Raw genomic sequence first — 24,437 nt, 5'->3', positions numbered from 1 at the left:
CCAGCCCTCTCAACTGCTCTATTTTATGAGTTTGAATGCGTGCTCAGCATCCACCAGCTCCTGTCTCGTCCGCATAAATTAGGGAAAAAAAGTTGAACTTTTTTTTAGTTATCAAGTTATCAATCACATTTGCAATGTGATATTTATTATTAATGTCATTATTAAATGATATTGGATTCATTGTTTGTTAACTTTTTCTGGAGAGTCGCGCAACAAAACAAGCGCTTGAGCCAAGGATGCGAGGAGAGGCAGAATTTTAATTAAGAGAGGGGAGTGTACTTCAACAGAAACAACAAATTGGAAAAGCTTGTTGCAAAAGTTTAACGCGATACTCCAAGAGTTGGACGGGAAGGAAGGAAACATCATGTCTGTCTCGCAGCTTCTCTTGCTACTGTGTTGTCTTCCCTTGGCAAGTAAGTAAAAAAAAAAAGAGAATATTTAACTTTTTGCAGTTCTAATGCATTGTATTTTTCGTTGAATGTGATAAATGTTCTAGTTGATTTTTATATATAAATTGATGACGTAGATTTCCCCGGTATTAGCACTTGAATTTCTTTCTTACTATGTCAGCTTTTAACTTACTTTCTGCACGTATTTGATCAAAGTAGGTTTGTGTGCAAATAGTAAAGCAAAACAGACAAAAAGTTATACTCAATTACAGAATTCAGCATTTTTGTCACCATTTGGTGTTGTTGCCTCATTCTAATCATTCATCATCTTAAAGTCATAACATTTTGTTTAATTTTTTAATCGATTTCATTTGAAATAACTGACCTCGAAAATATTTGTCTTCTGTTTCAGCTTGTTTGATGTGTTATACTTGTGTATTTCCTGCCATTTCTCCTCTGGACTGCCTAAAGTTTCCCGAGCATTGCGGGGATGGGCGTCGCTGCCTGTCCAGCGTTGCGACGGCAACACGAGGTGATGCTTTTTGTGTTTGGGTGTAAAAACTATGGCTCTATTGTTGCACAAATTGAAGACAAAACATTCATTGTACTGCTCTACTCAGTGTTGCCTTTTGATTCAAAGACAAGGAATGCTCCGAGAGTGGAATGATTGTTTTCTCTCTGGGTGGAGGATCCAAGAGCAAAAATTAATTTGTAATTTCCTGCAAAGTACTTGATGGATAATATGTAGACATGAAATTTTTCCACTTCTGCATCCATAGGTGCACTCCAAATAACGTTCTATGAGAAAAGCTGCGCTGATCCTTCCCAGTGTGGTGTGCACGGGCAGAAATACAGCAGCGGCCTTTATTTCAACTACACCAACGTGTGCTGCAATACAGACCTGTGTAACGGGGCGTCGGCGCTCGGCGCCACCAAGTGGGGAGGTGCCGCGCTCTGCCTGCTACCTGCGCTCAAACTTCTGCTGGCGTGAAAGCGCCGACGCTGCTTACGTTGTGGTATGCTCCTGACTGGAAAAGAAAAATGATAGCCTACATTACATTCATAGTCCAGTAGGTCTTAAATTGGGGACTCTGAATAGGGAAAAAGCAGGAAATATTTTTTTTTGTTTTAAAAGTGCATACCTATAAAAAGGTATGTCATGTCTTCTGTGCATTTTCCAGTTGTCATCTCCATGAACATGGAAAACAGTAATTGAACAGCATGTAGAGAGTCAGATGACTTATTTCTGAAGAAAACTTTATTGGGCTTACTTTGAAAGAAATGCACAAATGAAATGTGGCCTTAGAAATACAAAAGTCAACTTGGAATGTCAGCTAATGATCTAAAACACAAAAAAGTCAACAAAAGTAATACTAAAAATAGCAAGGAGCTGAATAGGTGTCATCAAAATGACATGCAATATATTAAGAAACAAAAAAGTCAAATGTTCATGAGCTAGGTCCCTGAAATGTCATTTATCTCTACAGTACATGAAGAAATTTAAAATGACGTCCTGAAAATATTATAAGACACTGTCCCTTTAATTGATTCATGGCGGAAACAGTTCAGTCAACTCAAACAAACAAACCAAAAAATCTTTTCACTTTGGGAAGGTCCACCTCTCCAATTTAAGTTGTGAAGCAAAACGGGCAAATATGTCAAAAACAGCGTTGAAAAAAAATATGTTCTAAATTGCACTTGAGTGGTTTGAAGTCACTTTTCAGAACATTTCAAATATTCCTTTCCATCAGTATTGTTCACGAGCTATTTTCTGTAAGTGCACATTTCTTCAAGCTTATCTTCCGAGCAGTCGAAAACGACGCGCTATTATTTTTAGTTGCGACATTCTCAAGTCACTTCCTGTTTCAGGACATTGCTAACTGCTCAACTCAATTCATATAACGGAGTTTTAGGGCCATATTAAAAAAATGAACAAGATTAGAAGAGAAATGATTTCATATTTATCGTCTACTCTGCTAAGATGAGAAATTCGGAATGAGTTCCTGATGATATAAAACAAGCACAATGTAACAGCCATGCTGGCGTTGTACCGACACCGTGAAAAAGAAGGCTGGCGTCGCTACTGGCCCATCCCAAGTGTGAACCGTTCAACGTGATTGCCAAATACTTTGGTTCATGCTGGTGTGCATATTTTCGACTCAATAAAAGATTGACACTTAAGCTGAATGAGTTTTCAGCTGACTTGGCAGTTTTGCGTCTGTATACATCATCTCCCCAAAGTACAAAGAAATGCTACGACTGCGTTGGGATTTATCTTTTGCACCTCCACGAAATCGTAGAATTTAGAGCAAATGATTTTGAAGGGTTTTTACAGTAAACAGGCAAGTCTGAAAATAAAATAAAATAAAAATGTCTTGTGATACACTTGTGTATATACGGCCGCTTGTTAAACTGATGAGGAATTCTTTCTAACCAACTTTTTTTTTTTTTTTTACTCCCAAAGCCTACTTGAGAACTTTAGCCACAGAAGCGTAAGCCATGTGGATCTCGTCATCAATCGGGCAGGTTGAGGCAAACTCGTCTCGGGCGTATGCTGAGTTCAGGTACCTCCAAAGGTTGGACAGAGACTGAGGGATGCTGAATTTTCGGTATTTTAAACACACAACCTGAAAAAAAAAAAAATAAAATAAAAAGGAATTGTGTGAAAATGGTCTCCTTTTTTCAAGTGAGTGTGTGGTGACTAAAAAGCTCCCCAAAGCCTCGTTACCTTGACAATGTGGAGCTTTGGAAGCAGGTTGCAGTCAGCGAGCGTAAGTTCTTGGCCGTCGAGGTAGGGGCGGGACGAGGAAGTGACTTCATCTGAGCTATTTTGGTCGATTTCGTCAGGAAGTGGCGAGCCGAGGTAGTCGTCGAGTTTCTTCAGTGCTTTCAGAAGGCCTTTCTCCAGATCTGAACACAAGCGTGTGAACGGAAGCTTTCATCAAACACCCACCCAGCAAATATATGGCCTTTGACTCACTTTCATTGGTCTGAGGGTTGGAGTTCTTGATGTAAGCTGAGAATTTGGAGAAAACATCCATGCCTGCTGTGTTCGACTCGGGGTTACGCGCTGCCAGACGAGGATATCTAAAAAAAAACAAACAGAGAAAGCCCTTCTATAAAGCACGTCATCGCATTTAGGAATGGCAAAATGTGTTGGACTACTTTGGGGGGCAGAGATTGTCCTCCAGGAACTCCTCGATCTTATTGGTGTCCGTTTTCACCTCAGTGCCGTACAACAGGAAGGGCGGCTGGGCACCGGGAGCCAGGTCGTTCAAAATGTCCGGTTTCCTTTCGGTGGATGAGAAGAAGGAAGACGGACCATGTGATTAACAACGTGAGGAAGCATTTTGCTTTTTGAATGAAAATGTGTCCATTTTCAAAACAAATTCCCACCTCTTCATGTCCACGGTGGTAACGTCAAATGTGACTCCTTTAAGCCACAACACCATGAAGAGGCGCTGAGAGAAGGGACAGTTGCCGATACTCTGGCCATCACTCCCTGCCTGGAAGACAAAATAAAAATCTTGCATTTCGTATCCTACAAAACTCATGAAAATTGGGCAGTGTTGTCCCATGAAGAAAATATGATAAAATACACACATGTAAGGGATTTTTACTCACTAGCGCCCCTAAGAGTTGGTCAGGAATATTGAGTGAATGAGGAAGCATATTTGGGGAAGGGCGGGTATTTGAAACTACTTGTTCTCTTTTTCTTCTTTTCAATAGTCATTCGAGATAGAGGAAAAAAAATATTACTACACCGTTTGAATTGTGTCTGCTTTGTAGTTCGCGCTCACTTTTTGGGATTTGCTACGACTTTTTTTTTTATCCTAAGGCAATAGTCACAAAAACATGTCACAGGTATTTTACTTTGACACGGGAATTACAAGACAGAACAATTAGTCAAATCCAAATTGACACTGCAATGTAGTAGAATGCATTTTTCAAATAGCAAAGGCTACAATATAGAAAGAGAAATATTTGGGTTACTTTGTAGGTGTTTTTTTTTTACATTTATTTTTGTTGTCAAAATCATTCAGCCCTCCTGGTAAACCTTTTCAAATATGAGCAAAATGTCTCCTTTCATCACTGATCACTCGCCTGACAGGTTCAGTTTCCATTCGGTGAGAGCGTGCGTGCGACTGGTTGTCTCTTTTTGTGTGGCCCGTGACTAAGTGACTCCCAGTCCAGGGTGTTGCCCATTTCTTGCCCAAAGTCCAAAACCATAGAAATATCCTCTTCAACAAACTTGATCAGAAATTAATCCTCCATAAAAATAACTTGCCACGACAATATAAGAAGTTACGCTACACAACACTCATCAAACTGCTTTTGCTTTCTATTTACTCCCGACAAAAAAATGAAGGTAAGCAAGTTAAAGTGGCAATTTCACTCAAGTTACAACAGCATCTTTCTTCCATGGAGAGAGGGGGGAAGAAAAAAAAAAGTAGAGCACGTGTTCAAACAGAGGAATCATTATGGAAAACCTGTGCACAACTTGCTGTAGGACTAAATATAGATTCAGGTCTGATGTTAATGTGCTTTTAATGAGATTAGTCGTTTATAAAGCCAGTGGGTCAACAGGCTTTCTGGGTGACATTGACACACGCCTGCTACACAAATGAGACATTTAATAAGCGACAAATCAAATCACTGTCGCGTTATGTTAAATCGACGCGACCGACGCACGACACAGCGTGCGTGCGTGCGAGCGCGCGCGCGCTATTAGGAAAAAGTCTCCTCCTTACCTTGACAAAAAGTTCGACTTTGGGCGCACTTAGGTCGCTCATCGTTCCTTCCTGCCAGAGAAAACGTCAAAAAAAAAAGTTTGAACATGTCAGCCAAGCGGGGGAGAAGGATTTCGAAAGCGGAGGAGAGCCAAGCCCATCTTCCGCTAACAAGCCCACAGACATTGAACGGATATGAAACAACATGAAATAAACAATCAAATAAGTTCACCAAGTGTCAAAAAGACACGTGTCGTTTTTAAACGACTTTTAGAGCGGATTAAATGTTATTTCCGTGTGAGTTTGTCTACCTTTTTGCGCTGCTCGAAGCTGCTGACGCCTGTTGCTGCTGTTGCTAGTTTCTCCTCCCAGTGGTGCGTCCTCTTTTTCGGGCAACACACACGCACCACTTCTACATTTCCTGGAGGCCACCGGCATCGGCAAACCTCACCACGGAATGGAAAAAAAAAGCAACAATGTAGTTATTTATAGGTGCCAGTTGAAGTCACGGCTCGGGAATTTAATTCGTTGTACCTTTCACCGTATTAAGTTTGTAACTATAGTCACTTATCATCTGTGTAAAATCAAATGTATTTTAACCCTTTGAATTCTAGTTTGCATAAAATGCAAGTTGTAAAACGACCTCAAAATAAAATAAAAATATTCACAGTCAAAACACTTGCATATACATTTTTTAATGATTGGAAATGCCATAATCCGTTCCAGACCGTGAGAGGATAAATAATCTGTTCATTTTGTTGGATCATCTACGTCTACAAATTGATATCATGTGGATTGTAAAGTAGGAACATTAAAATAATGATTGTTGAAAATTACTTACAACTGGAGATGATCAGGGTTTCAAAGTAGGATTTAAACTAGGGTTTCAAAGTAGGGTTTAAAACTAGGGTTAGGGTTTCAAATTAGGGTTTAAAACTAGGTTTAGGGGTGGTAGTGGTTTTTGTGATGGCCGTGGTGCAGCTCTACAACCTCTGCAGAGTCCTTGAGCCTCTAGGATCAAATTTTATTTAAAAAAAAGAAAGGAAACCTCTTGAAAATTGTTTGCGGAAAAAAATCTAGTTTCATCTTATTTGAAAGTCTGTGCAGTGCAATGCCATTGATTGGAATGTTGTTGTAGCTTAGCTGAGCTGACGTACAATTCCGGCACAGTAGACGGCGCTAATTCGCCTCGGACACTCAATGCAAACCCCAAGAAAGAAGATGTAGGAAACGAAGAAGAAATGTGCACGTAAGCAAAGAGGCGGAGAGCAAAGACGAGAATGAAAAAAAACGTTACAAGGGGCATTAAAGGAAGCAACTTGTTGCCACTGCAGACAACGTGCTTTCCGAAAGAACGATGGCGTCGTACGAGGAGCAACTTTGTCGAGTGAGAGAAGAGACCGATCGACAAAGACAACCCGTTAGAGCCGGAACATCACGTGATCAAACCCGGAAAACAGGTCGCTCAACTTCCTGTTTATGTTTTTTTTAAACCAACTTTATTGATATATTGACGCTGACAAAGACCTAAATTACATGTATTTGAATATAAATTAAACGGTTCTTTTTATGAGAAGAAAAACTATATAAATGAGGAAATAAAGTGTATTTTAATCAAATTGGACATTTAAATTGACACACAATAGAGCAGAGTCAATATAGAAAATTTAAAATGCACTTATTTACAGCTCCATGGTGGGATGATTTAGTTTTGATGATGATAATTACTTTTCATGATTTAAATTTTATCAAACACTTGGAGAATCTCTGGCATATCCTATTTGACTTGTATTATTCCTACTACGTCATGTCCCGCAGATGTCCAGCAGCTGATTGGTCATCAGGAGAAGGTTCCCCTTAAGTGGGGTAGCCCCACTGTGGAGCGAGAGGATGCACAGCTCCTCCATGTTAAAGAGGAAGAAGAGGAGGCTGACATCAGCAAGTTGCCACTGATCATTGTCGTCGTGAAGGACGAAGACGACCAACCGCTCCATCCGAGCCGTAAAGGAGCACCATCGGATGAGCTTTTAGCGACACTGTCAGACAGCGACGAGATGGAAGAACCTTTAAGGAGCGACACAGACACTCCAATTGATGACAAACTGTTGAAAAGCTCCGAAAAGGACACGACTGTGAACGAGAAAACTTCCCAAACACCCAGTAGACGATGTGCAGATGAAGAACATTTCAGTTGCTCAGTTTGTGGTAAAAAAGCGACTAAAAAGTCCAACCTGGTAAAACACATGAAAATCCACACAGGAGAAAAACACTTTTGTTGCTCAGTTTGCGGTAAAACATTCTTTCAAAAGGAAAATATGATCAAACATATGAGAACGCACATGGAAGAAAAACCTTTTAGTTGCTCAACTTGTGGAAAAACATTCTCCAGAAAGGACTCGGTGAAGTCACATATGAGAGTACACACGGGAGAAAAACCTTTCAACTGCTCATTGTGTGCTAGAAAATTCTCTCATAAGGAAAGTTTGGTTGCACACATGAGAACACACACAGGAGAAAAACCCTTTCGTTGCTCAGTTTGCAGCAAAGAGTTTTCAATGAAGTCAGATATGGTCATACATGTGAGAATACACACTGGCGAAAAGTCCTTCAGTTGCTCCGTTTGCAATAAAACCTTCATTCAAAGGGCAAATATGATTAAACACATGAGAATACATACGGGCCAAAAGCCCTTTAGTTGCTCCCTTTGTGCTAAAGCGTTTACTCAAAAGTCTGATATGGTTAGACACATGAGAATACACACGGGAGAAAAACCTTATAGTTGTTCAATTTGTTTTCGAAGTTTTGCTCATCGTGAAAGTTTAGCTGTACACATGCGTACACACGACAAAGGGACAAAAAATGTTTGACGGCAATTCCCTGCGGCACTGCCGAATTGTAAATTCATGCAAATTAGACTCGTTATGCTTGATGCAGTGAAGACTGCAGACAGTTTTTTTCCAAATATATTTATTTTCCCTCATATCGACACCAGAGGGCGGTATTGGCTAGGAAAATAAGATTCAAACCGGTTTTTTTTTCACATTTTATTTTTTTGGGGCTGACAAATGAAACCCAATACATTTGTGTGCGCCCCATGCAGAAAAGCGAGTTGTAAAAATATATATTTGAGTTGAATCACTATTGTTAATCAAATCTTAAATTCATTCTTGTATTTTCATTGTTGTCCCAAATGAGATGCATATTAAACATATTCCCAAAGCCCTGATTCTTGAATGGTTATACCAGAAGATAGAAGCGCAGAAATATATTTATTACTCTTATACTTGTTGAATCAACGAGAAATACCAAAATATGCGCGTAAGATGCAGCTATTATTTTTGTCCACCACGGACACTGTAGTATCTGTGATGTTAAATGTGTGTGTGTTGCTTAAAGAAATCGTGCCTGGCTTGTTGACTGATTTTAAAGTTAGCAAATGAGGGTATAGCGAGATTGGCTGTTGTCTGAGTAAACCAGTCTGGGTGTCGAGTGAGTCGAGGATATCGGTAGATCTTCAGGAACTACTTGTCATTCTTGTCTTTTGTTTGATAAAGCAATCAAAAGTGTTCAAGCGTATGCGCTTATCCTCCTTATCTTTTAGATCGATAGTAAGCAAATCATTCGAAAGATAAGCACCGTTCAAATAAAATAACGCAAGCAAGAATAGAGCGAGTACAAAGACAGAAGTCGCTTCAAGGTTCTTCTACATGGCCCAAAGTGCAAAAATGCTGCCACAGATGACCATTGCGATGGAGACCTGGATGGATGTGGCACTGTTACATCCATCCGTGGTACAACAGGTAGTAGTTAGTGTGAATTCAACAGCAAGGTTAATTGCGATGGTGTCTTCACTGAATGTTTGGTTGCACAAGACTGGGGGTACGCAGCCCGTAATTATTATGGGGTTCTCCGATCTGGAACCAAAATCTGAAACAGGCATTACATGAAAAAAATAATCAATGACCGAATTTTGACTGTTGCTTTCCAATTAACCTGCAAGTGGATGTTACGTTTGTTGTCCAATCAGATTCCCAAATCCCCACTTTTACCAATTTCTTCTCAAATATCTTTGGAATCTGATATCATCCAAATGAACACTAACAAGCAGCCACCTAAAAAAAAAAGAAGTCTCTTTACCGAGTAGCCCACGGAAGCACTGATCGGTGTCAGAAGCGCATGTGACATCTTGGCCCGACGAACATCTGTCCACTGTATCAATGGCGCATTCACGGCAGTCCAGGCAGTGACCTATTCAATCAGAAACATGGAAGAAAAATATGGAGGTCCAGAACGGACCGTGCTCTTTTCTAGGTATCTGTCATTTTTTTGCCAAAAAGTTCTGCTTTCCATTTTGGCTTGTCAACATGCAGTTTGGCAAATTCAATTTCAATAGCCATTTACACAGCCAAATCATTGGAATTAGTATGTCTGAACTCTGAAATAAACTAGTATACAAATATACTTAATTGTACAGTATGAATATTTCAAATCTTGCAATCTAGCAAGGCTGAGGCTAATTCGAATTTATAGAAGGTAATACAGAAGGTGCAATCTTTTTTTTAATTATTCTAAAAAAAAAAACATTAAAAAAAAAACGATAAGCGAGCATCAACACTGGCTACTTTCTTTGTCAATTACTATCAGCTTACCAAGTGCTACAATACTAGCCAGGAGAATTGCTGTTTTCCAAAAATCAGTCATGGTGTTCCCGTGATGATCACAAGATGTGTGGGCAGTAGCTAAATGGATTTTGAATTTGACAAAGAGATGGCTTATATACTCTTATGATAATGCCACCAGCCAATGTAAATCCACAAAAAGTGACACTTCAGGTTTTACCAACTGCTACGAAAGTGAAATTTAACCTGTCTGAAATAGTTGTAGGGGGAGTGTAGATGAACAAAAAAATTTTTTAATTCAACCAAGATGCTTGGATGAGAATCCAGTATGAACAAACACAAACAAATATGTGACTCTCCAAGTTTTCAGCGTCTATCATTAAGAACTGAAGATAATTGCCATCTTCTTCTTGGCAGCCTGCTGATTCTTTTGCTTTCATTTACGTCTTTTTGAAGGGTTATTTAAAGTCCATTGTACATAATGTGGATTCATTGTTGCAATGTCAGACTTTTGCAGATGGTAAGGCACTGACATCCAGTCAAATTTTGGATTTTCGAGTAGAAAATAAACAAAATTAATGTCCAAGTGTGTTTTTGGAAGAAAAAAACCCCTCATATACCAGTCAGTATTTTCATTAGAACCTGATTTATTTTGATTTTTATAGCACAGAATATAACATATACACCTCATTGTAGATTTTTCTGTGCACAGCAAATAGAAAAGCAGAGTTGCACTTTATTTATTTCTCAGTCAACACTGATCTTGATAATTAAGGTTTCTGTATTTTCTTTGTTGTGCAACATTTAATTGCTGCAGGATCAGTTCATTAAAAGATGATCCTCCCGATCCCCTCAACAATTGAAGGCGTAGGTTGAAGGGGAAAAAAAGAGAGCCAAAAAGTGCAAATAAGGAAAGACCTGGTTTGTATCATAAATTATATCAAGGGCCTTCCTTACATGGCCCATCGTAAAAAAATGCCTACGCAGACGGCCATTGTCAAGGAGAGCTGGACAGACGCGGCATTGTTACACAGATCAGTGTCACAACAGTTGAGCGTAGTGACCAAAGTATTTTCGAGGACGCTTGCATTCACCACAACACCGCACAGATCTGATCGCGTGCAGCCGCGGAAACGCAAGTTCAGCGAGCCCGATTCACCACGATTGATATCTGAAATAAGCATGACAGAATACATTTACCAAATATAGTCAACCACATCAAAAAAGGCAAAAATGAGAAATCAAAGAAATCATAAATCCCCTTACCTAGACTTCCACGATAGCAGCTTTGTGTTGCATTATCACAAGTGATGTCGCTGCCAAACAGACATAGGTCGGATATGGTGATGGGGCACCGGCGGCAGGTCAGGCAGTCAGCTGTTCAGTGATATCAAAAAAGAAGAAAAAAAGAAAAGAAAAGAAGAGTCAAGAGTTTTTTTTTGTTTTTTTTAATGTAGTTACCCTTATACCGTAGGTGGTTGTTGGCCAAAGAACAAAATACAAAAAAGAGAAAACAATGTCTGTGTCACACTGAGATTGGTTGCTTGCTTAATTGCTTGATTGATTGCTTGATTGATTGATTGATTGATTGATTGATTGATTGGGAAAAGACGCACAAGCAACAGGAGAGAATACAAATGAGTCAAGAATCAAACCCAGAACATTGTACATTGTAATTACGCCGTCATTTTCATATCCGGGTTCATAGTATGTCCACATTTTTCTTGCATTGTGTCTTCCTCATTCATAGGAGAATGGAGGGGTTCATTAAACAACAACCCGTATCATACACTCAAATGTCTGACTCTATTTTCAAAAGGACAATTCATTCATCCTTTTTGACATAAGGTGAAATACAAAAGAAGGCTACATTAGCATTAGCTCTCAGTTACTATCAACTTACCAGCTGCTACAATCGTAGCCAGGAGAATTGCTGTTTTCCAAAAGTTGTTCATCATATACCTTTTGTCACAAGGGTGGATAGCCAAAAACAAAATAATAATTGCTACGGACGGATGAAGGTAGAAAAAGGAGCAAGCACAAATTGACAATAAAGCAGACAAGTTCCAAGTTGCTCGTCAGCAAAAATGTGACTCTTCTGGTTTCTGCACTGGTCATCAGTATGAATGGAAGATTCTCAGTCACTCCCACTCGTAGTTTGTTTGTTGTGCAAATTAGAATGACTACAATGACAAATAAAAATACAAAGCAATTAAGAGCAGTCTAGCCTTGATTCCGTGTGATAACGCATTCTGAATGTCAAATATAGTTTCAGTATCTTTTTCTTTTCCGGCCAAGCCTATTGCAGCTGAGATGGAGTACACGCTGGAGCAGTTTTCAGCCAATCACAATTCTTCAAGATTATGATTTGAAGTGAAATCACCACATCTATTCAATGTTTTTATTTTCACATCACGGATTTCAGTTCTGACATTTGAATAAAGGATAAATAAAAAAAAAAACATTTTACAAAAAAAACACGAGGTTTACGAGCTCAATGTCTCCTTAAAACATTTCATCGATCGACTATGAGGTCAACAGTGTGTACGTACTATAGGCCTATACTGTTTTTTTGTTTTTTTTTTGTAAATTGACAACGTCCAAGGATTTTTCATAATTGAGCGTCAAGTGGCTGCATCACAACAAGCTTCCCCACGCCGAGGCCAGGACGGCGGCCCCGACGGCGGCGGCCAGCGTCATCCTGGCCGACGGGGCTCCGCTCGTCTGGACCGGGTTGCACCCATCCGTAGAGCAGCAGTCCACTCTGGCTTCATAGGCCACGCCCAGCAGAGTGGCGTTGGTGGTCATGTTGCAGCTGGCCTCCTCGATGCAACCCTGAGTGTTGAAGCCCACCGAGGACGAGATGGAAGCGAAAGCTGTCGGGGACCCAAAGGTCACGCTTTGAGTGATGCTGTGGTGGGTGGATGGCAATTTACTACAACCAAAAAAAAATAAAAAGACTTACTCGCTTTTCCTGTGAAGCACTGAGAGGTGTTGGTGGTACACTCTACACTGGTGGAGGACAGACAGAAACCCAGCAGACCAAAGGAGCACTGGTTGCATGTGAGGGACTCCACTGGAACAAATATGAAACAAATTTTTATGTTTTAAGTCAGCAAATAGGATATTAACTTGCCACTCCAGGATGTGCACATTTGATAATTTGCCCGTCATTTTTGCTTTCACAGTATTCTAACCCTCATAATATTCCCTTTATTATAAAAAAAATGGAAGCATTTTAAAGCAATTTCCCCAAAAATAAAAGGGGAAAAAAAAGTCAAAATGACTTCATTTGCTTTATTTTGAAATGCATTCATTAAATGTTAATTCTAAATATGAAGACTTCTTACCAAGCATGAAGCATGCAAGTGCTGAGATGACTCCGATAAGAATCCTGCCCATCTTTGCCGTTTTCTTGGTTAAGGCCTCACAAAAAAACTTTCCAATGGTCTTCAGTCACCTTCTCAGGTGTCAAGTGGGAATAGTCATCAACCTGTTTGAGAGAAGGGTTTTATCCCCTCCAAAACAGGTGGGTCAGGATAAGGGGAGGGGGTAACACAGGGTGCGGTTTCATCACCTTTTGTCTTCTCCTTGCTGTGCGTCACTGAAAATATTGGAATGCCAGGGGATTATTGAACAAAAAACATGAAAAAAATAAAATCCAAATGCATACAATGTAATCCAATGTTTCCCTCCCTCCCTTCTCCAATACACATTGTAGTTTGAATTTTTAAGAAAAAAAAAAAAAAAAAGCTCCCATGTCATTTTAACAAAAAGTATGGCTGATGCAGTTGTGTAGAAAGAACTTTTTTTTTTCTTTTTATAGAAATTTACATGATGAATGATTCATTAAAAAATATATATATAATTATCAGCGGAAGAGTTTTTCACTTGGAATGAACAAAGAGGGAAGGTTGTTCACAGGAGATGCTAAGCAGGCAAGACAGGTTCTTCCAGTTGATGAGTGGGCCCAACGAAACTCCTACTTGAGCATCGCACAAAAATTGCCCCCCTTTCCAATTTAAAAGACTTTATTTGCAGATTTTTTAATGATACAATCTTACATGAGCCATTTCACAGATAATTATCAAATACATGAGTACACTCAAGAGAAATGTGTCCACTTTTGTTTCATTTGAGTCATAAATTTGAATACAAGTCAACATCTCATTCTGGCAAATTCTTGCAATCAATGTTAACCTTTTACAACTTACATTCCCCATATAGTTACATGCTGAGCGTTTTTTACCAATACAAAAAAAAAAATGAAGGCTACTATAAGATGCTAGCAAAAAAAAAAAATGTCATGACAGAAAATCAACTTTTTAATTTAGAGTTTATCAGTTGACAAGATGGTTGAAATGAGGACTGAGGCAATTTAGACAAGAAATCAGCTAGAGAATTGAAATGCTTTGGAAACCGTCAATACAATAAAAAAACAAAAAAACAACAACAGTCCTCTTGGGTTTATGGATAATGTGAGACCCATTACACCAGCATGTTGGCCATAAGCAGGGCGCTAATGGTGGCAAGGACCAGTGGCCCATTTGAGATTCTTGGTGCGGAGTTGCACAGGTTACTGTCGCAGCAAGTCTTGGTCATCTTGTAGACGGTGGAGTTGGAGTTGGAGGGGAAATTCACATCGTGGGTTTTATTACAGTCATCCTTCACAAGGCATCCCTTCATGGAGATGTCCAAGAAGCCAGCTGAAGGACGACAACCAGGTTTGTTAGCGCCAACATGGCAGGAGCAATTTATGGAATGGGAGCAATTTATGGAATGGTAAGTATGCAAATAAAAAAAGACCGCAGAAAATTCTGTTGAAATATTTCCGCCCTCAATAGCATTTAAAAATGATAAGGTGTGTAAATCAGAACTGGTGACAAAAACACAACCTAAATAAAGTTGTCAAATTGTTGGCAGAAATGAAAAAAAACAAAAAAAAACAGGAGTTTGTCTAAACACGTGTCTGCATGGAATCCTTTAGTGTCTCATTCCGGAAGCCATGAGTGACAGCAGTTGCGTCCTCGACAACAGAATTTTTTTTAGTACCTGCTTTGCCTTTGCCGCTGAAGCAATGCTCCCCTGCCTGACAAGTGATCTTCTTGGTGATGCACAGGTTCCAGAAGCCAATTTTACACTCGTAGCACTCCAGAGCCTGGCCTGAAAAGGACAATGAGGCATACACATACAAAAAAAACTCATGAGCAGCAATTTTAACAGATAGATCATAATTACTGCAACAATTTATAAATCACAAGCATTGTGTAGATTTTAATACAAACGGTACAGCAACAAATATAGACAGGCATATATATTCTTTACCCCCAAACATTTTAAACATCTGTTTATATTCACATGTACATATTTTACAGACCCCTGGCAGTTGAGGGAAAGACTTTCAACCAGGATGGGGGCAGAGGAAGCTATACCTTGTGTTCACAAGTCATGAAGCTCACCGCACGTCACTGCCATCAACAATCATTGAAAAGAAACTTTTGGTTTGATTGATGAGGAGACCCAAGTTTTATTTGAATAAGACAAATTGTTCTTGGGTGACAACTGATGTTATCTATCACTCAATGTTACAGTTGACATGTGAACACACCTTAACGGGACAGTATGTATCATGGACTGTCACTGTTTCATAACTTTTCATAAGTTTTTATTTTGTACCATCCAAACATTCTCAGTTGTTGCAAAAGGAAAGCTTTCACTCTAAAAACAGTTGAAGACATTAAATATTGGACTCTGTGGCTTTTGGTAGGGATGACGTCATGCAGATTTACGCATACACAGCCCTACCCTAGTTTAGTATCTTTACAATGCTGGCTAACGCGTTTGTCACCCCTTCCAATTTCTTGTCAAACCAGATGAATGGATGAGAATTTAACTGTTGATTGCATGCATGTATGCATGAACCTCAGCAGCAGCAGCAGAAAGACCACAAAAACCAGGAGACAAATTCTCTCCTGTGAGTTTTGTATTGTTAAACAGCTCTGTATTTTCTTAGTCAACTGTGGGAAACGGGAAATGAGGGCAAACAATGGCCAACTAGGTGACCGTAAACTAACAATGAACTGCTGCACAAAATGCTTTTGAGTCCAACTTGAAATAAAAGGCAAGGAAGTCACAGACCGTGATAAAGACTGGCAAAGGTTTCAAGATAAATACGCATAGAGAGTGTTAGGTGTGGATTGTAAATAGCAGAGGTTTAACATTTGGGTTTGGCGTACATGACACATTGTTCCAGCAGCAATAGCCTGGTTAGGGGTGTGGTGCAATAATCCCGCAACACTTTTAATAATAAAAAATAATAACATACCAGAGGTTACCCAACCATTATAATACAGTATTCCAAATTTGTGTCAATTTGATTGTGGCATGCATTGTCATATTTTTGAAATGCCAGCTTCAACTTTCTTTTTTTAGTCAAATAAATTGTAAATAGTTTGTGATGAATCTTTAAATTTGCTTCAAAATGTAATTCAGTCAGTGAAGCTATTATAAAATAGTTTGGCCATCGCCGATTTTTAACATATCGTTTTTGCTGTTTTAAGTCTTAAATAACAAATATCATTACATTAGTGCCACCTTGTGGCCAGTTAGTGTCAAACTAATATTTTCGAGCGAGTTTCATTTGGGTATTCAAAAAATTGGTTTTGTCGCCCTCTTGGGGCAGTATACCGTAAGTTAGAGCCAGAAATGGGTCATATAAAGTGACTAAATAACGCATTTGGGGAATCTGCATGAATAAGCTCCTTTCCCACATGAGCAATAGGAGTTGAAGGCCACAATGGCATAGTCTAAAGTTCTTAGCCATTCTGTGGTTATTTTGTTGAATGAATACATTTCATTGTACCCGTCCACTGATCAAAGCACAAAAACAAACCAGTAGCCCACCATAGCCAAGACGCCTCCATGTATCAAAATATTTTCATTGTAGCCAAATCCGAGACAGATTGGCAATAGAGAACCCCAGTTCAAAAATGAACTCAAACTAAAAATCAACCGGGGAATCTTGGGAAAACTACATTTTCGAAAACTACAAAGATCTACATTGGTGGATCACCTTCAGTCATGATATTGGAGCTAAAGGTTAAACAAAACACCTGAGAGTAAAAAAAACAACAAAAAAAACCCAGAGGGTCGCAGCAGGTTGGGTGGGCCTGAAACCGGATACAAATAACGCCATGGGAACAAAGACTTGTTCCTCTTTTGTCATCAAAAACACAATAGCTGAAGAACAAACGTTACTTGTGATGTGGACTCTGAAACTCCTCTGCGAAACTGGAATTTGGGACACGAGCCTCGTCTGTTATGAGGTGAGGAATTTCTCATGACAAGCTGGGACGTGATTCAGTCTTGCAAAAAGCATCTCGCTGCCTCACCCCAGCATGTGAGAAATTGGATTAGGGTGAAAAATATAGGTGCCGTAACACGTTAGACCGCAAAATGAGTGGGCCCTAGAAATTCTGCTGAAAAACCAGCACCATTTAGAAGACTTTAAAAGAAATGAAATCTGTTGACCTATGATGGAACAGCTGGCTCATTTGCAGAAAATTGTCCATTTAATTGGAGACAATGCTATTAGCTCCTTGAAAATCCATGGCAACAGCTTCAAAAGACAAAAAACCAAAAACAAAAAAAAACTCATCAAGTGATTGTCAAGTGGCGTGACCAGTAAGCATGTGATGTGATTCTTATCACATTTGGAAAGATCCAAAAGGTTCAGTGGAAAATATGCCAGTAATATGTCATTTCCTGTCATAAAGCCTTGCCAGTCTGTGCGTGTTGCACTTTGTAAACAAGTGTAGCTTTTATTTTTGGGTGTGCCCAATTTGGCCCTCTTTTGGGGCTTCGACCACACCCTCCCCTGGCAAACTGCGTGCACACTCCGGACATGGATCTCACACACACACTTCAAAATTATTCAATAAAGTGTCTATTTGAGGTACTCATTTTTATGTTTGGTTTTTTTTAAGGACGCACAATGTTAATTGGACGCACATTTGCTTAATTCTATAATTGACATGGAAATTAGGGGGAAACGGAAACACGCCTGCGGGCAATTTGTAACGAACATCAAACACGTCACAAAAGTCCTAAAACTATTTTTTTTAAAGTGCACAACTTATTTCCCCCCCGTGTAAAAGTGTAAAAGAGGACATTTCTTACCGATTGCAAAGCAGACTCCTAAGGCGAAAATCCCGAGAAGAATTCGATTCATGTTGATTGGCAAGATGTCCAGGAGCTGTCAACCTGCGTGCAACACAGACCGTTAGAAATAAACTTTCTTTTTCCACCATCGCCTCATTTATAATCTTCCACCCCATCCCAGCCTTACCGTTATCCAATGAGAAGAGCTCTTCTATGCAAAGCAAAGCAGTTTTTTCCTCCTACCCACCAGCCTAAAACTCTTCCAATCCACCTGCGATTGTGTGACGTCACGCTGGGAAATAGGCGTTTTCCACTTAGTCACAAAGGCAGAAAAAAAATTCCACTGGCTTCTATTTAGAGGATGTGACCAAATGTTACCGTTTGATAAAAGCAAATATCACGGGTTAGCAGAGGTGTGTCGTCAAAAAAAAGTACACGTCAGAAGAATAAATAAATAAATTAAATCATTATTAAATAATAAATAGTCTTTCAAATAATTACCGTCTATTTAACTGTTGTCAAACAGACAAAACAATGAAATAGGTCCAGGCTAATTAAAATATTGCTTAACAATATCACTTGAAAACAATAACCTATAGAATAATAAATGAATAAATGAGAAAAAAAATGCTGCCACAAGAATGATTATTTAATCCATCAGTGCACTTCTTTTGGCCACCGGAAACTTCATGACTACTAAAATTAACTTTGTATTAAATCAAAAATGGGTATTTCTGATCAAATACAGTTACATTGGATGCAATTTGTGCAAAACATGTGACTAAGCAGACAACAATGTGCATGCAGTGTTTTATGCGAAGGAGGGCTTGGTCAGGTGGTGTAGTCGGTGTGTATCACATAACAGGGGGGGGGGGATGTTTTGAACCCAAACAATAGGGTTAACTCGATCATGTTATGTGCAAATGACATTTGAACAAAACAACACCTCTTGCTCAGCCTTATTCAGTTAATAGTGCATCCCAAAACTCCTGAAGACTATCAGCCAGCAATCATGAAAATATACAAAATATCAATTTCGGGGTCAAATTCATGCTTTTGTAACATTTGAGCTGGAAGAGCCTATCCCAGCTGTCTTTGGGAGAGAGGCAAAGTACAGCTTGGACAAGGTGCCGGTTGATTGAATGGAACATATAACATATTTACACTCCCATTTTTTTTCATTTCTTTTTTTTCAAATAGTGACTCAGAGGAGTGAATCATGTTTGCACAGGAACCACAATATTGTTTTGTTGAGTTAATGTACACACTTCAAGACATTTAAACTTACTCATATGCGTCATGAGTTTTAATAAAGCAATGTACTACTTTGGAAAATAGAATATATTGTCATTTTTCATTAAAAGAATGTCTATATGAATCCAACTTGAGTTTGAAGTAGGACACACCCTGCTGCTATATGATTTGCAACTTCGATGCTGCCCTCTTGTGGACAAAACACGCATACCAGAATAAGCAGCATTGAAATGAATGAGCGTGTGGCAGAATATCTTGAATTCTTCTTTAGTCGTATTTAATTGTTGCATTTCTGTATATTTTCATAAAAGAATCCGGTTAACAGGCTGGTATTCAATCTCAAAAGTTTGTGTAATAAGTCCCACGAGCAGGCCTGGTCTTGCCTGACTATGTTTGTCTTCTAAGTGCGTGTGTGTGCGTCACGCCCAAACATTTAGTCAATGACTGACAAGCTGAGTCTTGGCTCAAATAGTGATGGGGTCCTTCACATTTGTTTGTTTGTCCACATGACACTCCACTTTTGTGTTGAGGAAACTATTTTGTATCTACTCTCCGACATTATGTAAGAACTCTCATCTTCTTGGGATTATTTGCTAAGGGTGAGACTGCTTAAGATGGTAAAATGCCTCACTGTTTGTCAATGTGACTTGGAAATAAAGCGTAAGAGAGAGGGAAAAATTATCTTGATTCCATCACAGTGATTACATCTGAGGAATGCACTTAAATACAGTATCAGAACCACATTTTGGGATCGTCTGGAAATAAATGGAAAAAAAAAAAAACACCCTTTCAAACCATTTTTCTCTTGCTTCACTGGAGAGGGGAATCCTCTTGGTAAGAGCCGTCGCCCCCAAAAAGAAGTAGTTGGAAAGCCAGGCTGCTCCGAAAGTGCTTTGAGGTTTAGCTGGAGTCATTCTCCCCCCCTGGAAAATGTGACAGAACTTTGCCACACAGGGAAATCCCATCTCATACACTCATGAAAGAAACCTTGGTTGTGATGGATTAAAAAAAAAAAAAAAAAAAAAGAGGACATTGAAGAAGTAGGGACAAAACGTATGAAAAGAAGAATCAACTTTTATTGAGATTTCAGAATCTGGTTCACCCTTCTCAAGTTGCACAGAGAAAAACAACAAACAAGAGTTCAAGTGTGGACACAAATAGGGAGTCATTTGTGTGAAGTGAAACTTGAAAAATTCCAACCCAAAAGGAGAAAGGAAGAGCGAGGAGGGGAAATAACAAGCGTTTGCCTCAATGTTTTGGGAGAAAACTCAAATGGCAGCTGGTGATCTTGCCTATTGCTAACCCGAAAAAACAAATCAAGTTGCAGCAGTGAAATCAGTGCAGTGTCTTCACTACCTTCTTTTTGGAAGAAAATAGCTTTTGTTTTTATTGTGATGTTTTGTTGAAAAAGCTGGAAACTGGTGGAAAAGAGGTAGCGCATCCGGGATTGTTTAGTAGAATAGATTTCAAAAATCATTCTACACTATTTGTTTAGCAAAAAAAATTGAAATACAGCACCCAAGATAAAAGCATCTGTTTGTGCAAGCCATTTCCTGCTGGTTTCCAAATGGTGGCTTCATTCAAATATAATAATAAAAAAAAAAAAAAAAAAAATTAAAACAATGTAAATTACAAGATGCGGGATGGTAGGTTTGAGGAATCTTGGGGAATACATTTACTGACAGCTAGCATTGTTTGTTTTTACAATGTCTTCCCTAACAGTAGAAGCACACTAATCATTTCTCTCTCTAACCCTTGAAGCAGATATTTCATTTTGACGGCACAACAGCAAACATCTGCATGAACCAGTAATACGGCAAAAAATAAATCACTTACTATACTATCTTTAAATTGCTGGCAGCCATGTTTGTGGGGTTTACTGAGGAGCGGACCACCAGTGAATCTTTACCAAACTGTGCCAACTTCTTTTTTTTTTTTTTATTATTATTATTATTTGGAAACAGACTTTCTTTTTTGGCACATCAGTTTGGTAAAGAGAGTACATAGGATACCAAATAACCAAAACGACTCACAAAAAGTGAAGGACATTAAGCTTGGGTGTGTCATTTTAGGAAAAAAGCTCAAATGCACGTTAACTTTTACAGGTCAACTGCAAAAAGAAGTGAAGCGTTGAACAGTCGGACGTGTGCATTCAAAAGGTTACTTAAGTTCACCTGTAAAGGTTGCGGTGCATTTACAATTGATCCTGAAATCCCAGCCCAAAGCGGAATATCCCCAACGTTTTGTGGACTGGATACACATTTATGTGATGAAGACTATGGCTGTGCATTCACGTATCGCTCGCTCACACTCAGAATCATAATTATTACATGTTGATTTCATTTGCTTTAATCTAAACCCCCAAATAATACAGTCTTCAGAGCCGGGAGGGGTCATTTGTGGAACATTTTGGTAAACACAGGTGACCCCTCGCCTTTTTTCTTTTTTTCTCAATGACCTTTGTTGTCTGGTCCGCTACGCTAGCGGATGGCTTTGACGGGACTCTTGAAGCTGGAAGCTGCTTGCAGCTGCAGCTGGTAGGCCATTGGGTGGATCTTGAACCCGTAAAGCCTGAAGAGACATGGGAGGGGCGAAGAGGGCGACAAACATCCTTGAGCATTGGATGAAACGCTTGTTTGCTTTTGCCAAGTAACGGCAAAAATGTGTTAAACAAAAGCCTGCTAGCAGCACGCAACAAAAGCGTTAGGGCTGAAATGGATGGGGCGCTGCCAACTCAAGTGCATTTAATCTATTTGCTCTTAGGGAGGGGTGTGCCTTCCCTTCCCTTCCCTTCATCATAGGTTTCTTATGTTTGCTGTCTCTCTGCTCTAAAAGTGATTTGACAATGAGTCAGAACAGTAATAAACTTGAGGCAAACCACGTTAGCTTGGTTTATAAGTGCAACTCGTGTTTAGCATTTAAAAATGAAGAATACATAAATACAACAACAAAAATCTTTGTGTTTGAACCCCTGCGGCTTAGACAACAATGTGACTTATTTGGGCTTTTTTTTTTTTTTTTTTTTTTGATCCCAGAAATGTCCTATTCTATTCTTAGTCCTCTTATTTAGTCTTCATTAACTCTGTGTGTAATACAAGGAAAGTAAAGCCACTCTACTTACCTTGGGACAAACTGATTGGCGGGTCTCTTGGGCCTGTTCTCGGGGTGAACCATGAACAACATGTGGGGGAAGCCGGTGCCAAAGTAGGCTCCGTCCGTGTGGTGGTGCCTGGATGATTTGGGTGTGTAGACGTCCATGCATTTAGGGCAGTAGAGTTTCACCATGGCCTCTCCTGGGATGTCTGACAGGCCTGTGGAGGACGCCAGACAATGAAAAGCGGAAATCGGACCCGACGCTTTCTACGTTTTGACAAGATCACGCTGCTACGAAAACCAATGACCGACTGGCTCGGTGTGGTCAAATAGCATTTGAGCGAGATTTTGCCTCTCCGCAACTAACTGATAGACGGCAGAAACGATGCCAAAACCTTACTAGTATGGACTGCAATTTATTCATGACACTACCAAAATAAATGCAGGCAAAATAATCCATTGTTTTGTTTACTCACCAATGGGAAGCATAGTCTGATTCTCACAATAGACACGAGGACAGTAGCCAAAGTCCCCCTGCTGATACTTCTCCAACTAAAACAAAACAGGAAGTGAAGACAATCAGCATTGTTGTGGAATCGGTCGGGGTCATTATATATAGCGAAACATCCTGAAGATTTACCAACATCAAGAATGGGACACCTACATTTTGAAAGCCATTATCCAAATCAATTTGATCCATCTCTCACTTCCTCTCAGGTAATGTTCACTCAGAGCTGGCATCCCCACATGCTTTTAATAACGTTCCATCTCATCGAGAAGGACAAAATGGAAAAAATGGCTCGTGGAGTTCTCCGACGACGCTTCGGCACGTACCATTTGCGCAATGCCTCGGTTGGTGAGGATGTAACGTGCGTGGATAAGGCCGTACAGCATCTCAGCTGCCTGCTCAATCAGGTCGCTCTGGTTGGGATTGTCTTCCAGCTCCTCATCTGCAAACACATTGGTAGTTAGAAGAAACGGCGCAATAAGAGAACGCTTCTATTCATTCATTCAGACACTTAAGAGAGTATTGGAAGTAAAATAAGTCCAGGGGTTCAATGAAAACTAATTACAACATAGTATATTAAGAGTTAGGAACATTACAACAAAGCACCTGGTTCAAGGTCCAAAATCATGTCTAGAGCTTGACGGTAGTGGGGGACTTGCTCGTTGAGGCCCGTCAAGTTGAATTTGTCCTGGATATAGTCTTCATCCACCTGAGACAAACATTTGAGTTTAAGTGTGGGAAATGTTTTGTTTGATGAAGGACAACCACTTGACATTCAATGCTTTGGTAAATTCATCAATATGGGAACTAAATAAATAATCATCATTAAAAAAATAAACTCACTTAATTGAAATAATCATACCTCGCAGAAAAATTCATTCCCCCTTAATCCACAGAACCAGGAGATCCATGACACTTCCTCTGAACTGCTCATCTCCGAAGCCCTAAAGTGCAAGCAGTATTAATATCTTCAAATGTGTAAGTGTACATATTTATGAAGCAACACAGATGCGGATTCAAAATGTTATTTCAGGAATGCTGACGAGCTCGGGTTTGAGGCTAAGCTAATTGACGAGTTAGTTATGTTTTCGCCACTGTAATCACCACGTCGCTATAATAAGCAAGAAGAACATAATCTGAGATCCAATGCAATTTAATTTTAGCGTGCAATCTTGAATTTATCAGGCATTTCTACACTACAGTTAGCCAGCGCTAGCTTATGATGCTAACATGAACTAGCAATAGAGCTCAATTAATATGGTGCATCGTTGCAGTCCTCGGAAGAGTTTATCATTTCCGTGAATACGTGAGAGTACGTTTTCAACGTCTCGGTATAGATATGCAACCATTTATGTTAGCTTACCCAGTTTGGTAACGTTTTTATGTAGCTGACAAACGCGACAAGTCAAAACAACGTAGCAAGCTATCGGCTTTAAATAAAATGGACACCAGCTCCTAGCTCAGGAGGTTCTTCCTCTACTTCCGGTACAGATTAAATGAGCACTGCTGCCACATAGCGGCGAGTACGAGTACTACAGATTTGAAATAAAGCTGTGATGTCATGACATGTATATGATAATTAATTCGCTGAGCTTTTGTTATGCGTATCTATTGACCTGTACTACAAAAAAGGTAGTCCTGTTTTGCGAGTTTAACGCTGCTGTCAATGAGATAAAAAGATATG

At 39.5% G+C, this 24,437-nt stretch overlaps 7 protein-coding genes and 1 long non-coding RNA gene across 8 annotated transcripts; 2 read left to right on the top strand and 6 right to left on the bottom strand.

The window, feature by feature from the left end:
* The first annotated feature begins 105 nt into the window (after positions 1 to 105).
* On the top strand, positions 106 to 2,723 carry lypc (ly6 domain containing, pigment cell). The gene is made up of 3 exons (XM_085900362.1): positions 106 to 413; positions 802 to 921; positions 1,169 to 2,723. The coding sequence occupies exons 1-3, from the start codon at positions 365 to 367 to the stop codon at positions 1,378 to 1,380; spliced, it is 381 nt and encodes a 126-aa protein (XP_085756488.1). The 5' UTR covers positions 106 to 364; the 3' UTR covers positions 1,381 to 2,723.
* clic1 (CLIC family member 1) lies at positions 1,630 to 6,536 on the bottom strand. The gene is made up of 8 exons (XM_085900353.1): positions 5,961 to 6,536; positions 5,431 to 5,565; positions 5,141 to 5,191; positions 3,786 to 3,895; positions 3,555 to 3,680; positions 3,370 to 3,476; positions 3,118 to 3,299; positions 1,630 to 3,016 (listed from the first exon to the last, which is right to left on the bottom strand). Exons 3-8 carry the CDS (start codon positions 5,180 to 5,182, stop codon positions 2,855 to 2,857), a joined length of 729 nt encoding a protein of 242 aa, XP_085756479.1. The 5' UTR covers positions 5,183 to 5,191; positions 5,431 to 5,565; positions 5,961 to 6,536; the 3' UTR covers positions 1,630 to 2,854.
* LOC147040744 (uncharacterized) lies at positions 6,327 to 8,659 on the top strand. The gene is made up of 3 exons (XM_085900348.1): positions 6,327 to 6,368; positions 6,454 to 6,579; positions 6,938 to 8,659. Exons 2-3 carry the CDS (start codon positions 6,477 to 6,479, stop codon positions 7,984 to 7,986), a joined length of 1,152 nt encoding a protein of 383 aa, XP_085756474.1. The 5' UTR covers positions 6,327 to 6,368; positions 6,454 to 6,476; the 3' UTR covers positions 7,987 to 8,659.
* LOC147040743 (uncharacterized) lies at positions 6,596 to 9,931 on the bottom strand. The gene is made up of 3 exons (XR_015062872.1): positions 9,769 to 9,931; positions 9,257 to 9,367; positions 6,596 to 9,046 (listed from the first exon to the last, which is right to left on the bottom strand). It is a non-coding gene; the product is annotated as an uncharacterized LOC147040743 (long non-coding RNA).
* A 436-nt stretch (positions 9,932 to 10,367) lies between these two features.
* Positions 10,368 to 11,981, bottom strand: LOC147040742 (uncharacterized). The gene is made up of 3 exons (XM_085900363.1): positions 11,642 to 11,981; positions 11,005 to 11,115; positions 10,368 to 10,909 (listed from the first exon to the last, which is right to left on the bottom strand). Exons 1-3 carry the CDS (start codon positions 11,694 to 11,696, stop codon positions 10,692 to 10,694), a joined length of 384 nt encoding a protein of 127 aa, XP_085756489.1. The 5' UTR covers positions 11,697 to 11,981; the 3' UTR covers positions 10,368 to 10,691.
* A 144-nt stretch (positions 11,982 to 12,125) lies between these two features.
* On the bottom strand, positions 12,126 to 13,607 carry LOC147040741 (uncharacterized). Its single transcript, XM_085900360.1, has 4 exons — positions 13,316 to 13,607; positions 13,089 to 13,231; positions 12,704 to 12,814; positions 12,126 to 12,614 (listed from the first exon to the last, which is right to left on the bottom strand). The coding sequence occupies exons 2-4, from the start codon at positions 13,138 to 13,140 to the stop codon at positions 12,376 to 12,378; spliced, it is 402 nt and encodes a 133-aa protein (XP_085756486.1). The 5' UTR covers positions 13,141 to 13,231; positions 13,316 to 13,607; the 3' UTR covers positions 12,126 to 12,375.
* A 144-nt stretch (positions 13,608 to 13,751) lies between these two features.
* Positions 13,752 to 18,167, bottom strand: LOC147040740 (sperm acrosome membrane-associated protein 4-like). Its single transcript, XM_085900361.1, has 4 exons — positions 18,086 to 18,167; positions 17,917 to 18,000; positions 14,791 to 14,901; positions 13,752 to 14,444 (listed from the first exon to the last, which is right to left on the bottom strand). The coding sequence occupies exons 2-4, from the start codon at positions 17,966 to 17,968 to the stop codon at positions 14,227 to 14,229; spliced, it is 381 nt and encodes a 126-aa protein (XP_085756487.1). The 5' UTR covers positions 17,969 to 18,000; positions 18,086 to 18,167; the 3' UTR covers positions 13,752 to 14,226.
* A 2,041-nt stretch (positions 18,168 to 20,208) lies between these two features.
* csnk2b (casein kinase 2, beta polypeptide) lies at positions 20,209 to 24,256 on the bottom strand. The gene is made up of 7 exons (XM_085901445.1): positions 24,117 to 24,256; positions 23,616 to 23,697; positions 23,360 to 23,462; positions 23,080 to 23,195; positions 22,722 to 22,797; positions 22,274 to 22,463; positions 20,209 to 21,723 (listed from the first exon to the last, which is right to left on the bottom strand). The coding sequence occupies exons 2-7, from the start codon at positions 23,685 to 23,687 to the stop codon at positions 21,633 to 21,635; spliced, it is 648 nt and encodes a 215-aa protein (XP_085757571.1). The 5' UTR covers positions 23,688 to 23,697; positions 24,117 to 24,256; the 3' UTR covers positions 20,209 to 21,632.
* Between the last annotated feature and the right edge of the window lie 181 nt (positions 24,257 to 24,437).

Source organism: Syngnathus leptorhynchus, chromosome 20 (assembly GCF_054491065.1).
Source record: "Syngnathus leptorhynchus isolate UIUO chromosome 20, UIUO_Slep, whole genome shotgun sequence".
In the NCBI taxonomy this organism is placed as follows: Eukaryota; Metazoa; Chordata; class Actinopteri; order Syngnathiformes; family Syngnathidae; genus Syngnathus; species Syngnathus leptorhynchus.
This window is presented reverse-complemented; position numbering and strand designations above follow the sequence as displayed.

Bases quoted from the DNA above. Each gene is read 5' to 3' on its own strand.
- LOC147040742 (XM_085900363.1), bottom strand. From the start codon at position 11,696: ATGATGAACAACTTTTGGAAAACAGCAATTCTCCTGGCTACGATTGTA. The intron at 11,116-11,641 runs GTAAGTTGATAG...ATCACTGAACAG, and splicing joins GGCTACGATTGTAGCAGCTG to CTGACTGCCTGACCTGCCGC. The intron at 10,910-11,004 runs GTAAGGGGATTT...TGCTTATTTCAG, and splicing joins CTGCTATCGTGGAAGTCTAG to ATATCAATCGTGGTGAATCG.
- LOC147040741 (XM_085900360.1), bottom strand. From the start codon at position 13,140: ATGGGCAGGATTCTTATCGGAGTCATCTCAGCACTTGCATGCTTCATG. The intron at 12,815-13,088 runs GTAAGAAGTCTT...TATTTGTTCCAG, and splicing joins ACTTGCATGCTTCATGCTTG to TGGAGTCCCTCACATGCAAC. The intron at 12,615-12,703 runs GTAAGTCTTTTT...GGTCCCCGACAG, and splicing joins GTGCTTCACAGGAAAAGCGA to CTTTCGCTTCCATCTCGTCC.
- csnk2b (XM_085901445.1), bottom strand. From the start codon at position 23,687: ATGAGCAGTTCAGAGGAAGTGTCATGGATCTCCTGGTTCTGTGGATTA. The intron at 22,798-23,079 runs GTACGTGCCGAA...GTTTTGTTTTAG, and splicing joins ACCGAGGCATTGCGCAAATG to TTGGAGAAGTATCAGCAGGG. The intron at 21,724-22,273 runs GTAAGTAGAGTG...ATGTCTCTTCAG, and splicing joins GCCAATCAGTTTGTCCCAAG to GCTTTACGGGTTCAAGATCC.
- LOC147040740 (XM_085900361.1), bottom strand. From the start codon at position 17,968: ATGAATCGAATTCTTCTCGGGATTTTCGCCTTAGGAGTCTGCTTTGCA. The intron at 14,902-17,916 runs GTAAGAAATGTC...TGTCCTTTTCAG, and splicing joins AGGAGTCTGCTTTGCAATCG to GCCAGGCTCTGGAGTGCTAC. The intron at 14,445-14,790 runs GTACTAAAAAAA...GTCGTCCTTCAG, and splicing joins CAGCGGCAAAGGCAAAGCAG to CTGGCTTCTTGGACATCTCC.
- LOC147040744 (XM_085900348.1), top strand. From the start codon at position 6,477: ATGGCGTCGTACGAGGAGCAACTTTGTCGAGTGAGAGAAGAGACCGAT. The intron at 6,580-6,937 runs GTCGCTCAACTT...CATGTCCCGCAG, and splicing joins TGATCAAACCCGGAAAACAG to ATGTCCAGCAGCTGATTGGT.
- lypc (XM_085900362.1), top strand. From the start codon at position 365: ATGTCTGTCTCGCAGCTTCTCTTGCTACTGTGTTGTCTTCCCTTGGCA. The intron at 414-801 runs GTAAGTAAAAAA...CTTCTGTTTCAG, and splicing joins GTGTTGTCTTCCCTTGGCAA to CTTGTTTGATGTGTTATACT. The intron at 922-1,168 runs GTGATGCTTTTT...CTGCATCCATAG, and splicing joins CGTTGCGACGGCAACACGAG to GTGCACTCCAAATAACGTTC.
- clic1 (XM_085900353.1), bottom strand. From the start codon at position 5,182: ATGAGCGACCTAAGTGCGCCCAAAGTCGAACTTTTTGTCAAG. The intron at 3,477-3,554 runs GTAGTCCAACAC...GTTTTTTTTTAG, and splicing joins GACAATCTCTGCCCCCCAAA to ATATCCTCGTCTGGCAGCGC. The intron at 3,017-3,117 runs GTAACGAGGCTT...TTTTTTTTTCAG, and splicing joins CAAAGCTCCACATTGTCAAG to GTTGTGTGTTTAAAATACCG.